Source organism: Mastomys coucha, unplaced genomic scaffold (assembly GCF_008632895.1).
Source record: "Mastomys coucha isolate ucsf_1 unplaced genomic scaffold, UCSF_Mcou_1 pScaffold21, whole genome shotgun sequence".
In the NCBI taxonomy this organism is placed as follows: domain Eukaryota; kingdom Metazoa; phylum Chordata; class Mammalia; order Rodentia; family Muridae; genus Mastomys; species Mastomys coucha.
In genome coordinates this window covers 54,831,984-54,850,825 of record NW_022196904.1, presented here as the reverse complement: position 1 = coordinate 54,850,825, position 18,842 = coordinate 54,831,984, and the positions used below count along the sequence as shown (strand labels likewise).

Genomic DNA, 18,842 nt, shown 5'->3' with positions numbered 1-18,842 from the left:
GGAGAAAAAGTGACAGGAAACAGGAAAGGAGGATGGAAAACATTCTAATTTGCAGATGGTAAGATTCTATGCCAGGAAGAAGCCACGAAAACAAATACAAATGTATTTTGAGCTGAAAAAAAAAAACTAAGAGAATTGACTGAACCAATGGTTTAGAATTTAATATAAAAAAAAATCAATAAGTTTCTTTGTACTTACAAACAAGTCAGAAAAATGGAATGAAGGAAAAGATAACATTTATCAAAACAATATGTGGGATAAAATACCAAAGAATAAACAAAAGGGATATGTATCAGAGTTATGAACAAGCTTTAAAGATAAACATGTTTGACCTCATGGGGCCAGAAAGCCTCTCTGGGCTGGGGAGATGTCTATCTGTAGAACTGCTGCTTCTAACTAGATAAACTTAATGCATGCCAAATAAAGATGTCAAGAGAAATTTGTGTGTATGTGAGTAAATAAGCTGATCTAATACACACACACATACACACACACACACACACACACACACACACACACGAAGTCTCCAGGGAAGGTATGAAAAAAATGATGGGGGTAGGGACAGGAACACTCTATCCCATGCTGTAAAATGCATGAAAATCCTATGTGTAAAGCAGCCTCAGTTGGAACCTAGTGAGCCATCCCCGAACATGGACTCAGCCAGGAAAACACAGCAAAGGCAGGGCTCTCTACCAGTGACGTTCTGCCATGGCTAGTTAATGGCGTGGGTACATGGTGTTCAATGCGTAACTAACCTCTGTCTGTATCCATATGCCCAAAATGCAGATGAATCAAATTTAACTTTTTAAATCATAAAAGTTCTAGATGAGAACTTTAAAAAACAATCTGAACAAGGTAAGGATTATGCAGACCTTAAAAACTAAAAAGAAAAAGACTGATCATTTGAAACCATAACAATGCTGGCAAAGTAATATATAAGAATGTGTATGTGGTATGGATGTTGGGAGGGGGCTTGGGGGTTAGAGTGAGGTTGGGGTGTGAAGGGGTGGTATATGGGAGATGTGCATGTATATGTGTTCGCATGTGTATATGTGAGTGCATGTGTCAGAAGAAACCAAAGCTAGGTGTAGTTGTTCATATCTGTGACCTTAGCACTGCACTGGAGAGACTGAGTCAGGGGCCTTACAAGTTCAAAGCAAGGCTGTGCTACAGAGCGAAATTCTGTCTAAATAGAGAAAAACAAATAAAACCACAAAAATATAGATAAGCATAACCTGGGAAAACTTCCCAATGAGCTCATTTCCCTTAAGTGAAAAAGTAGCACAGATCCATAAGAAACATAAAGGTCAAGCCAGGGCTTAAGGCAAGCATTGGCCAAAGTGTAAGAGCGTCCAGCCCAGGAGAGTGTGAGCCCTGCAGACTGTCACTAGAAGAAGTAAATCCCGACCTTCAGTTCAGCCAAGTTAAAGGTTAATAACCTTTAACTGCATGTGAACGGAACCAGTACAGCGATGTATTCTTGTCCTTATCCCCTAAACATTATAGCATAATAACCACTTATTCAGAATTTACCTGTATTTGGTGTTGTATGTTACAGAGAGGTCAATCAGATACACAGGAGTATGTACACTCACAGCTTCCAAGCGCACACTACTTCATTTGCTATATAGGACTTGAGACTCTGTGGGGTTTGGGTATCTGGGAGGAGCCCTTCAATCTCAAAGGGTTGACTGTATGTTAGAGATTTGCTAAGACCATGGATCTTAGTATTCTCTCTCCACACAAAAGGGGACTGTGATAGGTGAGGATGTGTTAACTAGCTCAGTTATAGAAATTATAGCACAGTGTATTTTTATACATAAGCATGTTGTACACATTTAGAAGTACATTTTCTATTTTCCAATTGTCCTCCAATAAGTCTTGGGAGGTGGAGGGGTTAGATCCTATAGAGGGATGGACAAAGAGTAAGGTTTTTTTAGTGAAGTTTTGGGGGTATGTAGATGTGTTCGTGTTTGTATGTGCGTGTGATATATATACACTTGCAGGTACAGGCACTCACATGTGCATATGGAGGCCAAAAGTCATTGCCAAATGACTTCTTCTATTGTTCTCCACTCTATGTTTTGAGGCAGGGCCTCTTGCTGACTGAAAACTTGAGATTCCAGATAGACTAGATGGCTGGAAGCCTCCTACCCCCATGATTTGCCTATTTCCAGTACCCCCTTCCTTCTCAGATACTGGGGTTACAGGGATATGCCACTGTGTCTGGTTATGTGGCTGTTAAAGACCGCAACTCAGGCCCCTGAACTTACAGCTCTTGGCAGTAAGAGCTGGCCACTGAGCCATTTCCTCAGCCACACAAATGCTACATTAACAATCTGGATCTGAAGTGTCCCCCAGAAGCCCCAAACCTTTAAGAAGGAGGCATAGTTGGAGGAAATTAGGCTATTGGGATGTGACTTTGAAGAGGATATGGGGCCTTGACCCTTTCTCTCTCTCTTTCTTCATCCTAGCTGCCACGAGGTAGACTCTTGTCATCTGACCCCTGTCATGGTGTTCTGCCTCACCACAGTCCCCCCAACCAACCACAGACAGAAACGTTTGAAACCATGAGCTAAATGAGTCCTTCCTCCTTTAAGGAAATCTTAATGATTCTGTTACAATAACAGTGTTCAGGAAAGGCTTAGGAAAAGTGACATGGGCCAGGCATGGTAATCTGTACCTTAATCTACCCCTCTGAGGGGCAGAAGCAGGAGGATTAGGACTTTGAGGCCAACAGAGGTCACCAAGAGAGACTCTATGGAAGACAAAAAAAAACCAGAAGGGAGGGCAGGAGGGAGACACAGGTGGCTTAGCTTAGAGGATGAACTTAGGACATAGTGTTTGACTTCACTTGTGATGAATGACACGCATGTGAAATCAACATGATGCCACTGTATACCTAGTGTTTAGGGTAAGCTCATGGAGCTGGATGGCACAGTCTGAGTGAGTCAGCACTTTTATTAACAGCTGTTAGAGCTGGTATAGCTTGGGTATGAAGTGTCTCACCAAAAGTCTTGGTTCCTAGAGAGTGATCCAATCACTAATTAGGGGTGACTAGGATCATGGTGGTCTCTTACCCAATCAATGGATGATTCAATAAAGACTGCATAATCTGAGGATATCACTGGGAAGTAAAGAAAGCTCTTGGAAGTGGGGCCTGGTTAAGGAAAGTAGGTCTTGCCTCTCTCTGTTTTCCCCCTTCCTGTCTGCCATTCAGTGAGCTGTTTTGCGCTGTCACATGCAGGGCCCCCACAGGCTCTCTGCAATGCCACAGAGCAAGCATGGTCTGAAAGAGTCATATAAATTAAATGTTTCCTCCCTTAGGTTGTTTATTCAGGTATTTGGTCACAGCCACATAAAAAAACTATCAGCACAATAGCCAAGGGCTGTGTCTATTGTCCCCTCTTGCAAGACATTTCAGCCATGTCCATTAAAGTTAGCATGCTCTAAAGTTGACAAAAGCTGCTAACCTTGATTTATGCAGGACATGCTCCTATAGAACAACTCATATCCCAACACGGGGCTGATCACTGCTACCAGAAACCTCCTAAGAGTTGGTTTGTAATGGACTGGTTAATTCACTATTGCCCATCTATGGTTCATGCCCTGGATGACTGCTTAAACAGCCAGCTGGATCTGGACACTCTCCAGCATTTACCAAGAAAAGAAAGAGCAAGGTGAAGGCCCTACATGGCCAGTGGAGTCAAAGGAGATTTAGTATTAGCTTCCACTGAAGAGAAGACAGGATCTGAACTGAGTTTCCTATACCTACAGGTACTAAAGGACGTTCCACAGAGACTTCTAGAGGGAATTCATTTTCACCTTTGTAGATCTCGGCCTGAACCAAACTATCTTGAAGAAAATTTTAAAGCCCTCTGCTAAGCAATAAAAGTTCCCATTTTAAAACATGTACAATGCCTGTCACTGAGCACTAGTGAAAAAATGATTATGCTTGTAAAAGAGAAAAGCTGTTTGCTTTCCTAGCTCCTCCCATGACCCTTGTGGTTCCACAGAGTCACCTGATTCCTAACCTGTCAATCATGCCATCGACGGAACCTTGTCCACTCACAAAAAGGATATCCCTACTCAGGAATCTTCTTTGGACAGGCTTGCCCCAAGTATTCATTTTAAGAGCAAGTAAAATCTTGGACCTAAGCGTCCAACAAGGTGGCTTTGTCATGTGAAGACCTCTGAGTGAAAGAAGGTTTAAAGGACAGTCTCAGTTCCAGGACCAAAGGCCTCATGCCCTGGGGACCCCATTCTCCCATGTGGACAACATGCAGGCCAGGCACGGCACATGAAAGTTATAGATGGGTTATCAATGAGCCTCAGTCCCCAACACGCAAGGCCAATAACTTTGGCAGGACGAGCCTAGAGCTGAAGGTAGGGTGTTGGGATTGCAGACATCCCACAAGAGCTTCAGTTCACACACAGGCATGTTCCATGATTTCATTTCACCTTATTTGAACATGATACCCAGAGCTCATCAATCTGGTTATGCTAGTGGCCAATGAGTTCCAGGGATCTGAATGATCAGCGGCTCCCCTCTAGATGTCTGCATGCCACTCACATGCTTCTCTGCTATATAGGCAAATGCCAAGTACAGCCTTGAACCCAAGTCCATCCCAGATAGTTCTCATGAGCTCATACATTACAGACGAGGTTTTTCTGTGATCTTATCATTATCTCCTTTTATCATTTTGTTGGACTTTGGGTTCATGAAGGTTTTTTTCAGATATCATTTATCTCCTATGAAGGGATGGGCTTTTGATTACAGTTTCCATATTTTCATGGTGATCAATTAGTTTCTCTCTTAAATTAGGGCTAATTTTGGAGTTGTCCACACTGGTGTGAGCTGTTCACAAGCAATTTAGACCATCTGAACCAGCATGAGAGCTTTAACTCATTCTGATGCAGTTAAAAAGTCTTAAGTGGTTCAGACACATACACCTTCTAGAAAGCTACAAGATATAGTCAGAATACATGGACACTCTTCCCTCCCTCCTTGTAGAGAGTTAAGACCGGGGGCTGTCTGTGTTAACTATGCCCTCTTCAGAGACTGTTTGAAGGTATTTCCAAATGAAGCCAGGATTTATTAATGAGTCCATTTCTTTTTTTTTCTTTTTATTCTTTTCTTCTTTATTAGATATGTTCTTTATTTACATTTTAAATGTTATCTCCTTTCTTCATTTCCCTTCTGAAAACCCCCATCCCATCACTCTCCCGCTGCTCACCAACCCATCCACTTCTGCTTCCCTGTCCTGGCATTCCCCTACACTAGGGCATCGAGCCTTCACAGCACCAAGGGCCTCTCCTCTCATTGATGTCCAACAAGGCCATCCTCTGCTACATATGTGGCTAGAGCCATGGGTTCCTCCATGTGTACTCTTTGGTTAGTGGTTTAGACCCTGGGAGCTCTGGGGGTACTGGTTGGTTCATATTGTTGTTCCTTCTATGGGGCTGCAAACCCCTTCAGCTCCTTGGGTTCTTTCTCTAGCTCCTCTACTGGGGACCCTGTGCTCAGTCCAATGGTTGGCTATGAGCATCTATTTCTGAGTCTATTTCTTAGATCCATAAAACTCCATAGCCCTGAAGGGTGTGACTGAGTCATGCTCCCCCTAGCTTCAGCCTAACAAGGAAAATGGGGCAGGTTTTCATTGATGTTGCTTCCTTCCAATCAGAACGCAATCATAGACCACCATAGAGTGACAAGGAGGGTGTGGTCTCTTCCTGCCAATCATCAGACCCTGGAAATCTACAGCTAGCCAAGTTGCTACATCATTATGTAGCTTGCTGTGTTCTAATACAAAGCAGTTTGAGCCAGTCAGAATCAGCAAAAATTACATCTAAAGGCACAAGAGCTGGGCCAAACCCATTTGAGCCTATTTGCATTGGGTAACATGGAGTCCAGTCTGCTTGGGTTTTAAGTATGAGTTCTCACAGTTAAAACCAACTCTCTTCTGAATTAAATGGTATTGAGCTGCTTATAGCAGTCAACAGAGTGAACCAGTTGAAGCTGGTTAAGCCTGGTTCAAACTCATTCTTAAAGGAGAACTTGGAGGCTTCTGCTGTTTACCACAAACATAAAGCAGAATGGGAAAGGATTAAGACTGTTTCAAAGATCCATTTACTTTGCTCCTATAAATATTCATAAGAATTAATTATCAGCTTATTGAAAGAATTAATAAAAACTCACATTGTTTGTTATAACACATTAGAGGCAGGAAACATTCTCATGGCTGAGAAAGGGCCTACTTAAGGGGTTATTTGCTCTGAAAGGGACCCTGTGAGAACAGCTGATACACAGAGACCGCTGTTAAGTCAGCTCCATCAAGCACAGAGCAGAAGTGCCTCACTCCAAACATTGATCAGAACCAACCAAGTCAGTCTGTCTTGGTCTTTATGAAATGCACACATGCACTGCTAATCTTGATAAGGGTGGGAGGGTATAGTGCAAGAGGGTGTGAAAAGGGACAGCCTGCATTCAGATGTCATTATAACCACGCTGATAAGAGACGCAGATCATAATGAGCTCTTACATAGACACATCTCCATGCATTAATCTAGCCCTCAGTGCCATCCGTGAAGCAGTTAATGAGGGCAAAACGCATACATAAATGGTCCTTATTGTTCTTGGCATCAAACAAGGCAGATGAGCTGGAAGCCCCTCTCTCATAGTGGGCTAATGCAGAATCCAAAGAGCCAAATGCCCAAGGGCACCTTGCTGGGAAACAGGGCTTATCAAGAAAGCTTCTCAGGAGAAACCCACGCACAAAAGGACCATTTGCTTTGACATAAAAGTGTCCCTGCCTCCTGAGTGATAAGATGTGAAGTCACTTACCAGCCACAAAGCTTGGAAATGATGCCACCTTCTTTGTCTGTTGAGAAATAACAGAGAGAATGAACAAAGGCTGACTTATGAGGATCTTCTCAAGACATGGACCACCCGGGGCTGGAAAAGTCTAATCCCATATATGTCTCCAAGAAGTCAGATAATCACAGTAGTGCCTTATATGGGGAACAGGATGCTGAGGAGGATCACAAAAGCCTACAATGCCAAACCTAACTTAGCATGTCATGGTTAGAAGAAGCCTAAAGACCAGGCAGCCCTATGGTTTTCAAAACACCCTGCATGAGAATTTCCTGGGTATGTCTTCAAGACCATAATAAAGGAGACTGGATGTCAGTCCATTGGTGATCACAATTATTTCAATAGGGCTAGAACATCTTGCTTCTACTACCCACAAATTGGCAAAGTAACTTTCCTAAGCCCTAATTTGAATCACATGACTATGTTATTGGTTTAGAACCATGGCTCTCAATCAGGATGGTTTTTCCTCAGGGAAACAGTGATCAATGTCTGGAGAGATTTTGTTGTCATAACTGAGGTGTAGAGTCATGGCTGCTGGTATGTGGTGGGTGGGCATGCTCATGAACCACCACCAATAGAGCACAGGGCAGCCTATCAGAAAGTGACTGCTCTAAATAACAATGACTCGGCTCTTGAGAAATCTGAGCTACCCTTGAGTTTCTAGGAGATCAGGGAGCACCAGGGATTCCAGTCCAACACTGTAATCTGGGAGCACCGGGTACCCCAACACAATCATCAGGGACCATCAGAGATCCTAGCCCAAGGATCTTTGATAACCAGGAGTACCAGAGATGTCAAGAAGCACCAAGGATCCCCACTCCATGGTTCCCTGAAACATCAGCAGTGCACCAACAGTGCACAGTGTAGCTGTGAGTCCTCAGGCTATGCCCTCCCCCTCCTCCCAGGACAGGGCATCCATATCTCTTTCTTTGACAGTGGTCCTAGGCTGGCTTGATCTGGCTCCCTCTTCCCAGAGGTGAGATGACCATAACACAGCCAGCAACTCCATTATGAGAACTCTGGTCTAGAACTCTTATCTTTGGAAGAAAATTACCTCTGGGATGTTGTTGTTGTCAGTGGGTCCATTGAGATCAGAACGCTGCTGCTTCCTTGGCTGCTCCAAGCCATTGCAAACCTGGAAACCAGAGAATTGATTATGTTTTTATAAAGGAGAAAGATGAACTCAGATACAAAACAAAAAACTGGATATTCAATGAGATCCAATCTTATAAAATACATGTATGGGGGGACATGTATACATGTGCCTAACTGTTATGCAATTAATATGTACACTTTTACATTTCTAAAATGTTTAACTTGTATTGTTTACTATTTTTATTTTAATAAAGCACATTATTTATCACTGTAATTATTTTCAATGTATAGTTGAAGGGCATAAAGTACATTAAAGTTGTACAGCTACTTCCATCCATTCTAAGGGCACACTTCATAATACAACCTTGAAACCTGGGATGGAGAGACTGCTTGGCAGTTAAGTATATGTATTGCTCTTCCAGAGATCCTGAGTCCAGTTCTCAGACACACACACACACACACACACACACACACACACACACACACACACACCTGCCCTTAACTCCAGCTCCAGGGGAATCTGACACCTTCTTCTGGCCTTCATGGGCACTCATAAAAATACGTACAAAGAAATAAAAATAAAGGCAAATGTTCAAAATAACCTGAATCCACACAACTACAACCCCCTACTCTGCTGTCCTCTTTGCCACACCACCTCCATTCACTTGATTTTCCCAATCTATGAATTGACCATTTTAAGTATCTGGGTATTATCTGTTGGCAACTGGCCTATCTCACTTAGCGTAGTGCCCTCAAGACTCATCCACGTTATATTACCAGAATTTCCCTTTTAAGGCTGAACAGTGTTCCACTGTATATATGTAACATGCTCTTTTATGCATCTATTGAAGGCAGCTTGGGCTGCTTCACCCTTCGATTCTTCCAAGTAATAGTGCTGAGAACTTAGATGTATGAGCATGTCTTTGAGACTGTTTGTTTTCTTGGACTTACACCCACAATCACAACCACTGAATCAGATGCTGAATGCACTTTTGTTTTGTTTTGAATGATTCTTTATAGTATTTCCCACGGTGGTACATTCCTCTCATGTTGTTCAAGAGTTAAATATCATACTGTCAGAATATAGCCAGGTTCTTGGGTGAGAATAAATGCAAATGAGCCAATCTACTACTACTACCACAAAAAAAAAAAAAAATACCATAAAGCATTGTCTCTTCTTAAAATAGGATCCTAACCCATAACTTCCTTTACTTCAAACAATATGACTTAATACTTAAGATATATTTTCTACATTTCATTTTTTTTTTTTTACACCATGTAGAAAACAGAAGCAAGATCCAAGGTACTGAGGTCACCAACCTAACCAAACAGCTCTGGGGAGCAGCATCCTAAGTCATGGGACTTCCAGGAAATAACAGCAAGTGGTAACCTGATTTCCTGGAAATAACAGTAAGCAGGAATATGATTTCCTGGAAATAGTAGCAAAGAGTAGGCCAATGGCACAGTAACTCAGTAGCAGGAAGTTGCATTTATACAATAGGGCCCTTGCTTTTAGGGGATGGGGTTCTCACTTGTTTCCAAGACTGCCAATGTTTCTGGCAACTGCCAGACTCACAAAGTGTATAGGGAATGTGCCAGGGTGTAGCTGTACCTCCTGGTTCTATACTGTCACCTGCAGGGGTTCTCAATCTTCCTAAAGCTGTGACTCTTTAATAGTTAGTTCCTCATGTCTTGGTGACCTACAGCCATAAAATTATTTTTGTGTTACTGCATAGCTGTAATTTTGATTCGTAATATAAATAAATATCTTATATGCAGATGGTCTTAGGCAACCTCTGTGAAAGGGTCATTTGACCTCCAAAGGGGTCACAACCACAGCTTGAGAGCTGCTGGTCACTGTTATATTCTGCCAATGGAGTCTACTTGTTTGGTGGGTTTACAGAAAAGAACCAGGATCACTCTCTGGCATTTACAGGAACAAGCATGGGCCCCCAAGCAATTAGAATGACTCTTGGGCCAATCTTTCTCAGCTCTACCACAGGGTTTACTAGATTTTGGAGGTGAGGTGGGGTTAAGAACCAGGGCCTGAGACTGCTTATTGAGGACAGGGAAGATGAAGAGGGTGTTCCTGCCACATGCTGGGTGTAACAGACATCCCAGACACCCTTGCACATGACCCATCCTCCTACAATGAGGAAGTACTAGGACACAATTGGAGCCTGGGCAGGTCTAGGATCTAGCTGGTCCATTCTTCTCCTTGGCCCTTCTAGAAGCCTGCATTGGTTCAGTCTCTGTTGCTAACAATGCAATGCCCTAGACTTGGGCGTGTATTAAAGAAAAGGTTCATCTTTTTCCCGTCAGTCTTGATTGTCGATGTCACAAGGCAAGAGAAAGGAAACAGGGCAGGTAATTTCTCTGATTTCTCTTTTCATAAAGCCCTAGGATCTAGTCGTGGGGACTCCCTACCTGATAAGCTTATCTAACTACCTCCCAATGACTCCATACAGTTAAAGTGTTTCCAATCCACCCATCACATCTCTTTTCTTCCTTTCCTTCTCTTCTCCCCCCTGCCCCCTCGCCCTTTACCAGGTTGGTCTTGAACTCAGGGATCCATCTGCCTCTACCTCCCAAGTGCTGGGATTAAAGGGATGCACCACCACTACCTGGCCTGTTTCCAATCTCTTAATACTTTAAAATGAGGTCTAAATATATACATACATATATATACATATATATATATATATTCATATTCAAAGTAAACCAAAACATAGCTGTACTTATCCTTCACCTGCATGAATTCTTAGGCCAGACCACATAGGTGAGCTCCAAACCCGTTTTTCTGTCTTGGAGCACCAGTCAGACTGTACAGGTGAGGCCTGGCCTTGTCCTTCTGTCCTGATTGACCAGCCAGAACACACAGGTGAGCTGCAGCCTTGTCTTTCTGTCCTGGTGCATTCCAGGGCAAGCCCAACTTGTCAGCATTGCTGGAGAGTTTCCTCACTTCTCAAATGCCCTCCAGGAATAGAGCTCACTCTTCTCGCCACAGTAGTCTGCCATCGCTCTGGAAGTCCACCCCATCCAATCCCATGCCAACCAAGCCGAGTTTGTGAACAGTGCTGGCTTCTACGGGGCTGATAACGAATGACTTGGCTCCAGAAAGGAGCCAAAAGAGCCAAATTTCCATCCCTGTGGGGTGGTTTATCTCATGGCCAAGGTTGACCAGGAGAAAGATCCTAAACAAGCCATTGGGATGTCACCTCAACTATGGATAAGATCTCTCTAAGGGAAAGTCTAGCTGTGGGGATCCTGATGCCTCCCTGTGAAGGAGTCTTAAGATGTCACCTCAGATACTGAATGACCCCTCAGGCACCTCAGACATCTCTTTAAGGGAAAGACTGGCTGTGGAAATCCCCCACCCATTACTCTTGAGTGGTGCACCTTGTTGATTCTAGGTGTATCCAGAATGTGACTCACCTGGAAGATCCTAGCACATGAGCTCCCACAGAGACTCCCTTTGTTGGAGGCCTACCCTGCTTCCTGCTACTGATTCAGGTCTGCTCATCCCCAAGAAGCCCTCGAGAAGGCAACTACCAAACAACAAACAGAGCCTTCCACACATGCTAAAGCTGTGGTGGTGCCTAAACGTCAGCGTCAGCAAGGAAGAGAGCTCTTTATACCAGATATGGGGATTTGGACAATAGGAGGCTACACCCTCTCCCTGAGTTGGAAACAGGCCAACCATTAAGCCTCTGGATAACTTTAGGTCAGAGCTCATGACTATCCAGAAGGACATAGGAGAGGTGTCAACTCTCTCCTTATGTCCTGCCCCTGGGATTGCTTGATGTGGGGCTACAGTATGGGGCATCCATGAAAAAGTGTATCTTCCCTAGACACCACCCTTCCTCAATGTCAACAACTCCTCTAAGGTATTCCCAAGTGGGCTCCTCATCACCATGACAACCACAGCTTTCCATAAACAGCCAGGCTGATTTTTCCAAGAGGAAGGAAGGTGGGCTTATGAGTTTTTCTTCAGGAAAACCCATCAGCATTGACTCTCACCTGGGAGACTAGAATGTTAAGAGTACCAGAAGCATGGAAGCACCATTGGAAATTCAGTGTTGAAGACCCACATGGATTTGGGGCTTGAATCCTCTTAGGTGAAAGCGACACTTAAATCCCATTGGCATTCCCTTGAGTGCAATAGCCAGCCACATGTGAGATTGGACCAGGGCTCCGTCACACCACCAGCAGAGTCCCCATTCTTTTCCAGTGGCCAGAACCATCAGCCACCCACCAGAGGACAGAGAATGCTAGCACAAAGCATGTAAACTGAAATGTGCTCTCAGGTGGAGAAGCCCCACTGTAGAGTACTGATCAGTGTGTGGCATAGCACAGGCTGGCAGATCATGCTGGGACCCAGGGGCAGCTGCTCAGCACCGAGAGAAACACCCTTAATAAAAACACTAATGCGAATAAATCACTGGAATAAATATGTGGGCTCCAGTTGGTGCGAACTAAAGTTGGAGTTTTTAAAGTGTCAATTCTGATTTGTCTGCTTAACTCGACTGAAAATCCAGTAATATAACCCACACGGTTTGAGATGAACTCACAGACAACCAGCTCACACCCACTCAGCTCACACCATCTGGAACAACAGCCTTCTCGAGAATGACAAGCAAGTTGGGAACCAACAACATCAGCTTAGAGCTGGAGAAGTCACAGCATCTCACTGGGCCACACCCCCTCCTTCTAACATGACCCTACAGCAGAAAAACCTCAGGGCTGATGGATGACTCAGACAACCATGTTCTCTGGGGACCATTTCATACTCTGTTTTCAAAGAGCCAGCCAGCCCCAATCATCAGATATGCCTACAAAGATTTTTTTTTCTTCATCCAACTCGAGGGAGTCAGACCAATTTTGCTGCACAAGGGTAGCTCTGAGTGGGGACAAGCCAGAAGCATGATCTGCTAGGGTCTATCTCAGGGATGTGGACATATTCTTTCAAAAGCCCCTGGAATCCACCCTCTGACACATACAGGGCTCACAAAAACAAAAAACAAAAAACAAAAACAAAAACAAAAACAAAAACAAAAAACAACTATGCTATTGCTCATTCTCTCTATTCCTCTAACAATTCAAGCCACTTCTATAATACTTATGTTGAGCAAAAGGGGCTTGGGATAAAGTATTTATACTCATTGATAGTCAACTCCTGTGAGGTGACCACTTTTACAAAGTGATGCATGGCTTAAAAGTGTCAAGGCAGACACACCAGGGACCAAGCTGGTCAGACGATCTGGTTTTTTTTTTTTATTTATTTTTATTTTTTGTTTTGTTTTGGATTTTTGAGATAGGGTTTCTCTGTAGCCTTGGCTGTTTGGAACTCACTCTGTAGACCAAGCTGGCCTCGAACTCAGAAATCTGGCTGCCTCTGCCTCCCAAGTGCTGGTATTAAAGGCATTTACCACCACTGCCTGGCTGTTTTTTAAATCTTTTTTTTTTTTTTAAAGATTTATTTATTTTATTTATGAGTACACTGTAGCTGTCTTCAGACACACCAGAAGAGGGCATCAGATTCCATTACAGATGGTTGTGAGCCACCATGTGGTTGCTGGGAATTGAACTCAGGACCTCTGGAAGAGCAGTCAGTGCTCTTAACTGCTGAGCCATCTCTCCAGCCTCTGTTTTTTAAATCTTTAGGTAGGTCCATGATTAGAAGGAGGTAAAGAGCATGCACTCCCCCATGCTCATGCCAAGCATTTTGTGGAACACTTTAGACTAAAGATTACTCATCATCTGCCTGAACTTCAGCTTTTCCATTGCATAACACCTGCCTTCGCAATTATGTGTGCATATAGTTCAGTATCACTAAGTGCATTTAAATGCATTTATCATTACCACCATCTTTTCATCACGTAAAGGCTGGACTTCAGCCCTGTAATTTAAAGGTCCCTTTTATTGTACTATTTGCCAATCTGGCCATCCTTCCAGGGACTGGTGGCTGGTGCTTTTTTTCCAGCCTGGCTTTGGACTCTAGGCCTGGCCCTCCCCACTACTGACTATCATAACCAGCTGGACATGAGATCTACTTTACTTCCTGTGGTCTTTCCAGAGAACCTTAAAGAGCATAGGTGGTGGAGGAGGTTGCTTGGCCACTCATTTCAGAGCATAATCCCTTTTTTTTTTCTAAACTCACCTTTGTGAAGGGACTGTCCTGTTCTCAAGTGGCCAGTCCTGAGTACATGTTTATTCATTCTGCACCATGCAAAGCACTTCTCATGAAGGACAGGGAGATTTCCAATGAGAACCCTACCCTGGATACTCCACAGGCAACATAAAAACTGGACTTATGGTAGCTGTACTTATGGCTTTTGTCAAGATTAAACCTTCCCTGGGATAAGCCAGGGTATAAGCAGATTTGCAGTGAACAAAAGCCATCCTCTAGCGATTACATCTGGGAAGCTGGAGAGGCCATGTCTGGCCTGCCACAGGATCAGGGCTATTACATTTTTTTCCCCCAATTTCAGAGTAAGCAGAGGCCCCACTGACTGCTGCTGGGGATGGGAAATACTCTGCTGTTGTTCAAGTGTAGAGGCTTAAAGATCATATAGCCCAGAAATTCTGCTCCTTCTTATGCATCCCATAAAGCTCAAGGTGAGAGTTCATGACAACTTGCACATGCTGTTCACAGCACCTTTGACCTTAGTCATAATGTAGAAACAACCTAAATGTTCACCAGTAGTTGGAGAGGGGCAGGGCATGCTCTACCCATCCCATGAAAGATCATTTAGCCCCAAAGGAGTAAGGCTCCAATACACTATGGCAACACCAAAGTAAGGCAGGCCAAGGAAGGGGCCAGCCGAAAAGGTGGCATAGTATAGGACTGAAATATTCAAAATAGATGTATGTTTCTACAAAGAGATAGAAAAAAAGTTTCCCATTGCAAGAAGTTAGGACAAGGGAAGACTGATTAAGGGTAAGAGGTCTTTTGAGATGGTGGGAATGTTCTCGTCTAGATGGCAGTGATGGCTGCAAAGCATTTGCTGAAAACCATTAACTGAGCCCTCCCTTCAAAGTAGGCTCAATGTCAGATCGTATGTCAAGAGTGTATTATTATACACTCAAAGCAATGGCAGCTGACAGTCAGTATACAGCAGGGGTTCAGCTCTTGCCTAGCAAGAGTGAGGATTTGGGTTATATACACAGCCCTGCCCCCCAAAAAGAATGAAATGAAAATATGGGGAATAAAAAGAAAAAAGAATAAGCTGAACTCTGTAGATGTCTAAGCATCTTGCCTTCTTCATGAGCCATCCAGCTTAGCAGTGCCCTGCTGCATGAAGGTCTCTCCCTCCAGCTGCAGCATACAGGCGAAGTGGAAGGGGTGGCCAAGGGAAGGTGGGTCCCACAGACCTGGAACCCACATCACTGTTTTTCTCTGGTGCACCTGCCTCACATCTGGAGAGGTCACAGTAAGGACCTTCAAGGGGACATGGGAATTCCATGGCTTCACACAAAGCATACTACATAGCAAGGGAGAATCCTACTTGGTTCTGATTAAGTCTCAGACAAGAATATCTCCACTCACCCTTCTTAAGGCCTGCTTTGTGTCAACAGGGCTTCTTCTACTACCAGTTCTGCCAGTTCGCCACGGACAGCTGCGAGCATTCCCTCCCACCCATCTGAAGGTAAGGCATTAGATGGATACAGTGAAGTGCTCACAGATGCAATTGCCTGCAGTTATCCACAGCTTAAACCTGCAATCCTCCCGGGAGCCTGGCCTGGACCATTCTTTGAATTCCCTTAGCTTCCCTGCACTTAGCCTCAAGCCTTGTGCACACATTCTGAGAAAACTAGCTTGATGTCTGAAGCAAAGGTGCCAGTGTCAGAAAGAGAGCCAGTGACCAAATGCTAAGTCAATATTAGGTTTCAATTTCCAGGGGACACCTTCTGTATTTAATCCTATCAGTCCATGTGGGCTGCCATGACTGGCACGGAATTGCTACTACCAGAGCTGTGCTCTCCTAAGAGAAAAAAAGAGTCCCTAGCTTCAGTCAATATGATTAGCCCTCAGTAATAACTGACAGACTCCCAACTCACAGGAACAACCCAGTGCAGCAGACACCAAAGCTAAATCCTGGGACTCAGAATTCTAAAGACATTTCACCAGATGACATAGTAAGATGATACCAAGAACCCCATTAGCTTCTCCCTGCTAAGCTTTGGGGAATATAAAAAATGGAATGTTTGCTTTCTTAAAGGCTAGTGGGAAGGAGAAGAGTAGAATTAATGTTCAGAGTTAGATTTTTTACAAGACAGGAGGGTCTCAATTTATGACGAGAGTTTTCCAATTTTTTTTTTCACTTTACATAGTGCAAATGCAACATGTAATATGCATTCAGGAGGAACTGCACTTTAGATTGTAGACTTGGGCTGCCTGAGGGCTGGGAGCATGCAATGCAGTTCTCTGTCAGGATGCTGGCCACCGCAGCAAGCCACAGTTCCCATCAGCTCCTCAGTTAGGAACAGAGAGCACAGCTATCTACAGCATCCTGCTTAGCTTGCTCCTGATGTTGGGACTGTGGTTCCACTTTTTTGTTTTTTTACTTACAATTTCCTAAGAGTTATGGGCTTATCTGTAATATAAATCCATTGTAATTTAACGCGTGTTAGCATGCAGGTTTTAGTATTCACAGGGTATGACCTCAGCCACTTCCCCTTTGTGTCACACCCTCCTGCCAAGGTGAGATCATGTTCAATACTGACCACAACCCTAAGCCCAGGAGAGAAAGGGTGTGATGAGCTACTCACAGATTGTGATAGCCCTGGTATTCTCTAAAGCAATGCAGATCCACTAACTCATGACCACATATATGTTCTGTGTCCACATCCTAAATGAGGGCATGCAGTTCCACTGTTCTATCTCAACTAGTTTGATTGGTCCTAAATGGTTTTGTCTGTGTGTATGATGCTGGCTACTCACATTCAGACCGGCCCGCTTACATACTGATGTTTCAAAGTGGCTCAGATCAGTCAACGACACAGCAGGCCTTGGATGTCACCATCTATTCCAGCAGCACCGCCCTATGCAGACCTTCTCCTAAGATGCCTGGGCTGTGCTTGCTTTCCTGTGTCATCAGCCAATGGTTAGACATTATTGATGAACCCCTTGTTACCACATCCAATTTAACACTGGGTGTGAATGAATGCTGTGGGGTAAAATCCCATGACTGCCACATCATGTGCCAGTCACACACCAGGGGAGCATGCCATGTGTGTCATTATGCATTTCCACATGTCACAGTTATCCATGCTGACGTCCCTCACAAACAGATGTGATTTCTAAATATTTCTACATGGAGATCAGTACTTCCTAGGCAATGTCATATGACTAGCCTTGTTTATCAACTGGATGTTGATATGAGGCCCTGTAGGATGCTGTGGGTCATGGACAGGAGCCAACCAGGAAGAGAGGGAGGGATATGCCCAGAGGCCAGCTTCCTGCCTCAGGTCACGCATCTACAGTCATTCCCACTGGCAACTGAGTGAAATCCTAGTCAATGTTGAAAACACAGAGTGTGGGTCATCCTCTCCAGCCTGCTGCTGTCACTTCAGGTCCATGCTTGTAAGCCCCTATAGTGCTTGGATCCTCTTTACATCCCCAAGAGTGACTCTCTGCCTTCCCTACCCACCAGACCTGCTCCACTTTGCCTCTGGGGACCTGCGTGGCCACAACTCTGAATCGCTTTATTCCTCAGAAGTCCTCCATACTTTGGCCTTCTCATGCCTCTAGGACTTGGCTTTTAAACTCCAATTTTCTTCTAGCTCTGCTTCTCTCTCATGAGCATTCTCTGTCTCTCTCTCTCTCCCTCCCTGTCTCTGTCTCTGTCTGTCTCTGTCTGTCTGTCTGTCTGTCTGTCTGTCTCTCTCTCTCTCTCTCTCTCTCTCTCTCTCTCTCTCTCTCTCACACACACACACACACACACACATACATCACTATCCTCAACCTGGAGCCTCTGTTTTCCCCATCTTCTCTTGGGGATCACAGCCCAGTCCAGCTACAGCTGCAGTCCATACTGATGGTACTCACACCCCTCCATGGTTTGCCTCACTCACTAACTGATTGCCCAAGGCCTCCCTCACTTCTCCCCCGCCTCACTTCTCCCCCGTGCTGAAGTCTGACCTCTGACTGGAACTTCTCACCTGGGTGGGCACCTTTCTTGAGTACTCAGCTTCACCTGGATGAAGGGTGGGGCAGCAGCCTCTCTTTGTCTGTCCCACTCCAGAATGAGTTCTGAAGTGCAAGAGTAGGGCAACCCTCACCTTGGCAACCTCAGTGCCTGATTCACATAGTTGTCAATCTGAATGGGTGGGAGGGGATGCACAGCCAGTTAGCCCAGGACGTGGGGAAGAGTTGGTTTTTGAAGAACACAGACTTTAAGAGGAGACACTGATGAGAAGATGCCTATAGTAAAGAGAGCTCTGGGCAGCATTTGAAGCCAGTGAGAGGCCAGTGTGAGTTCCCCATCACTTCTTTTTCCATCAGAAAGCAGGTATAAGAAGAGACTAACTATGGAGCAGAGACTAAAAGAAAGACAATGCAGAGACTGCTCCACCTGGGAATCCTTCCCATATCCAATCATCAAATCTAGATACTATTGTGGATGCCTGCAAGTGCTGGATGACAGAAGCCTGGTATAGCTGTCTCCTGAGAGGCTCTGATAGTACCCTACTAATACAGAGGTAGAGGCTCACAGCCATCCATTAGACTGAGCACAGGGTCCCCAATGAAGGAGCTAGAGAGAAAACCCAAGGAGTTGAAGGGTTTGTAGCCCCTTAAAATGAACAACAATATGAACTACCTATACCCTCAGAGCTCCCAGGGACTAAAATACCAACCAAAAAGTACACA

General features: G+C 44.4%; 1 protein-coding gene across 8 annotated transcripts in view; it reads right to left on the bottom strand.

Moving 5' to 3' along the window:
- The window catches only part of Apba2 (amyloid beta precursor protein binding family A member 2), a 227,677-nt gene that overhangs the window by 30,879 nt on the left and 177,956 nt on the right, over positions 1-18,842 (bottom strand). For all 8 annotated transcript variants that reach the window (XM_031386875.1, XM_031386881.1, XM_031386876.1 and 5 more), the window contains 2 exons: positions 7,929-8,009; positions 6,845-6,881 (listed from right to left, as the gene is read on the bottom strand). In XM_031386875.1, coding sequence (XP_031242735.1) covers positions 6,845-6,881; positions 7,929-8,009 — 118 coding nt within the window. The remainder of the gene's footprint in view (positions 1-6,844; positions 6,882-7,928; positions 8,010-18,842) is intronic.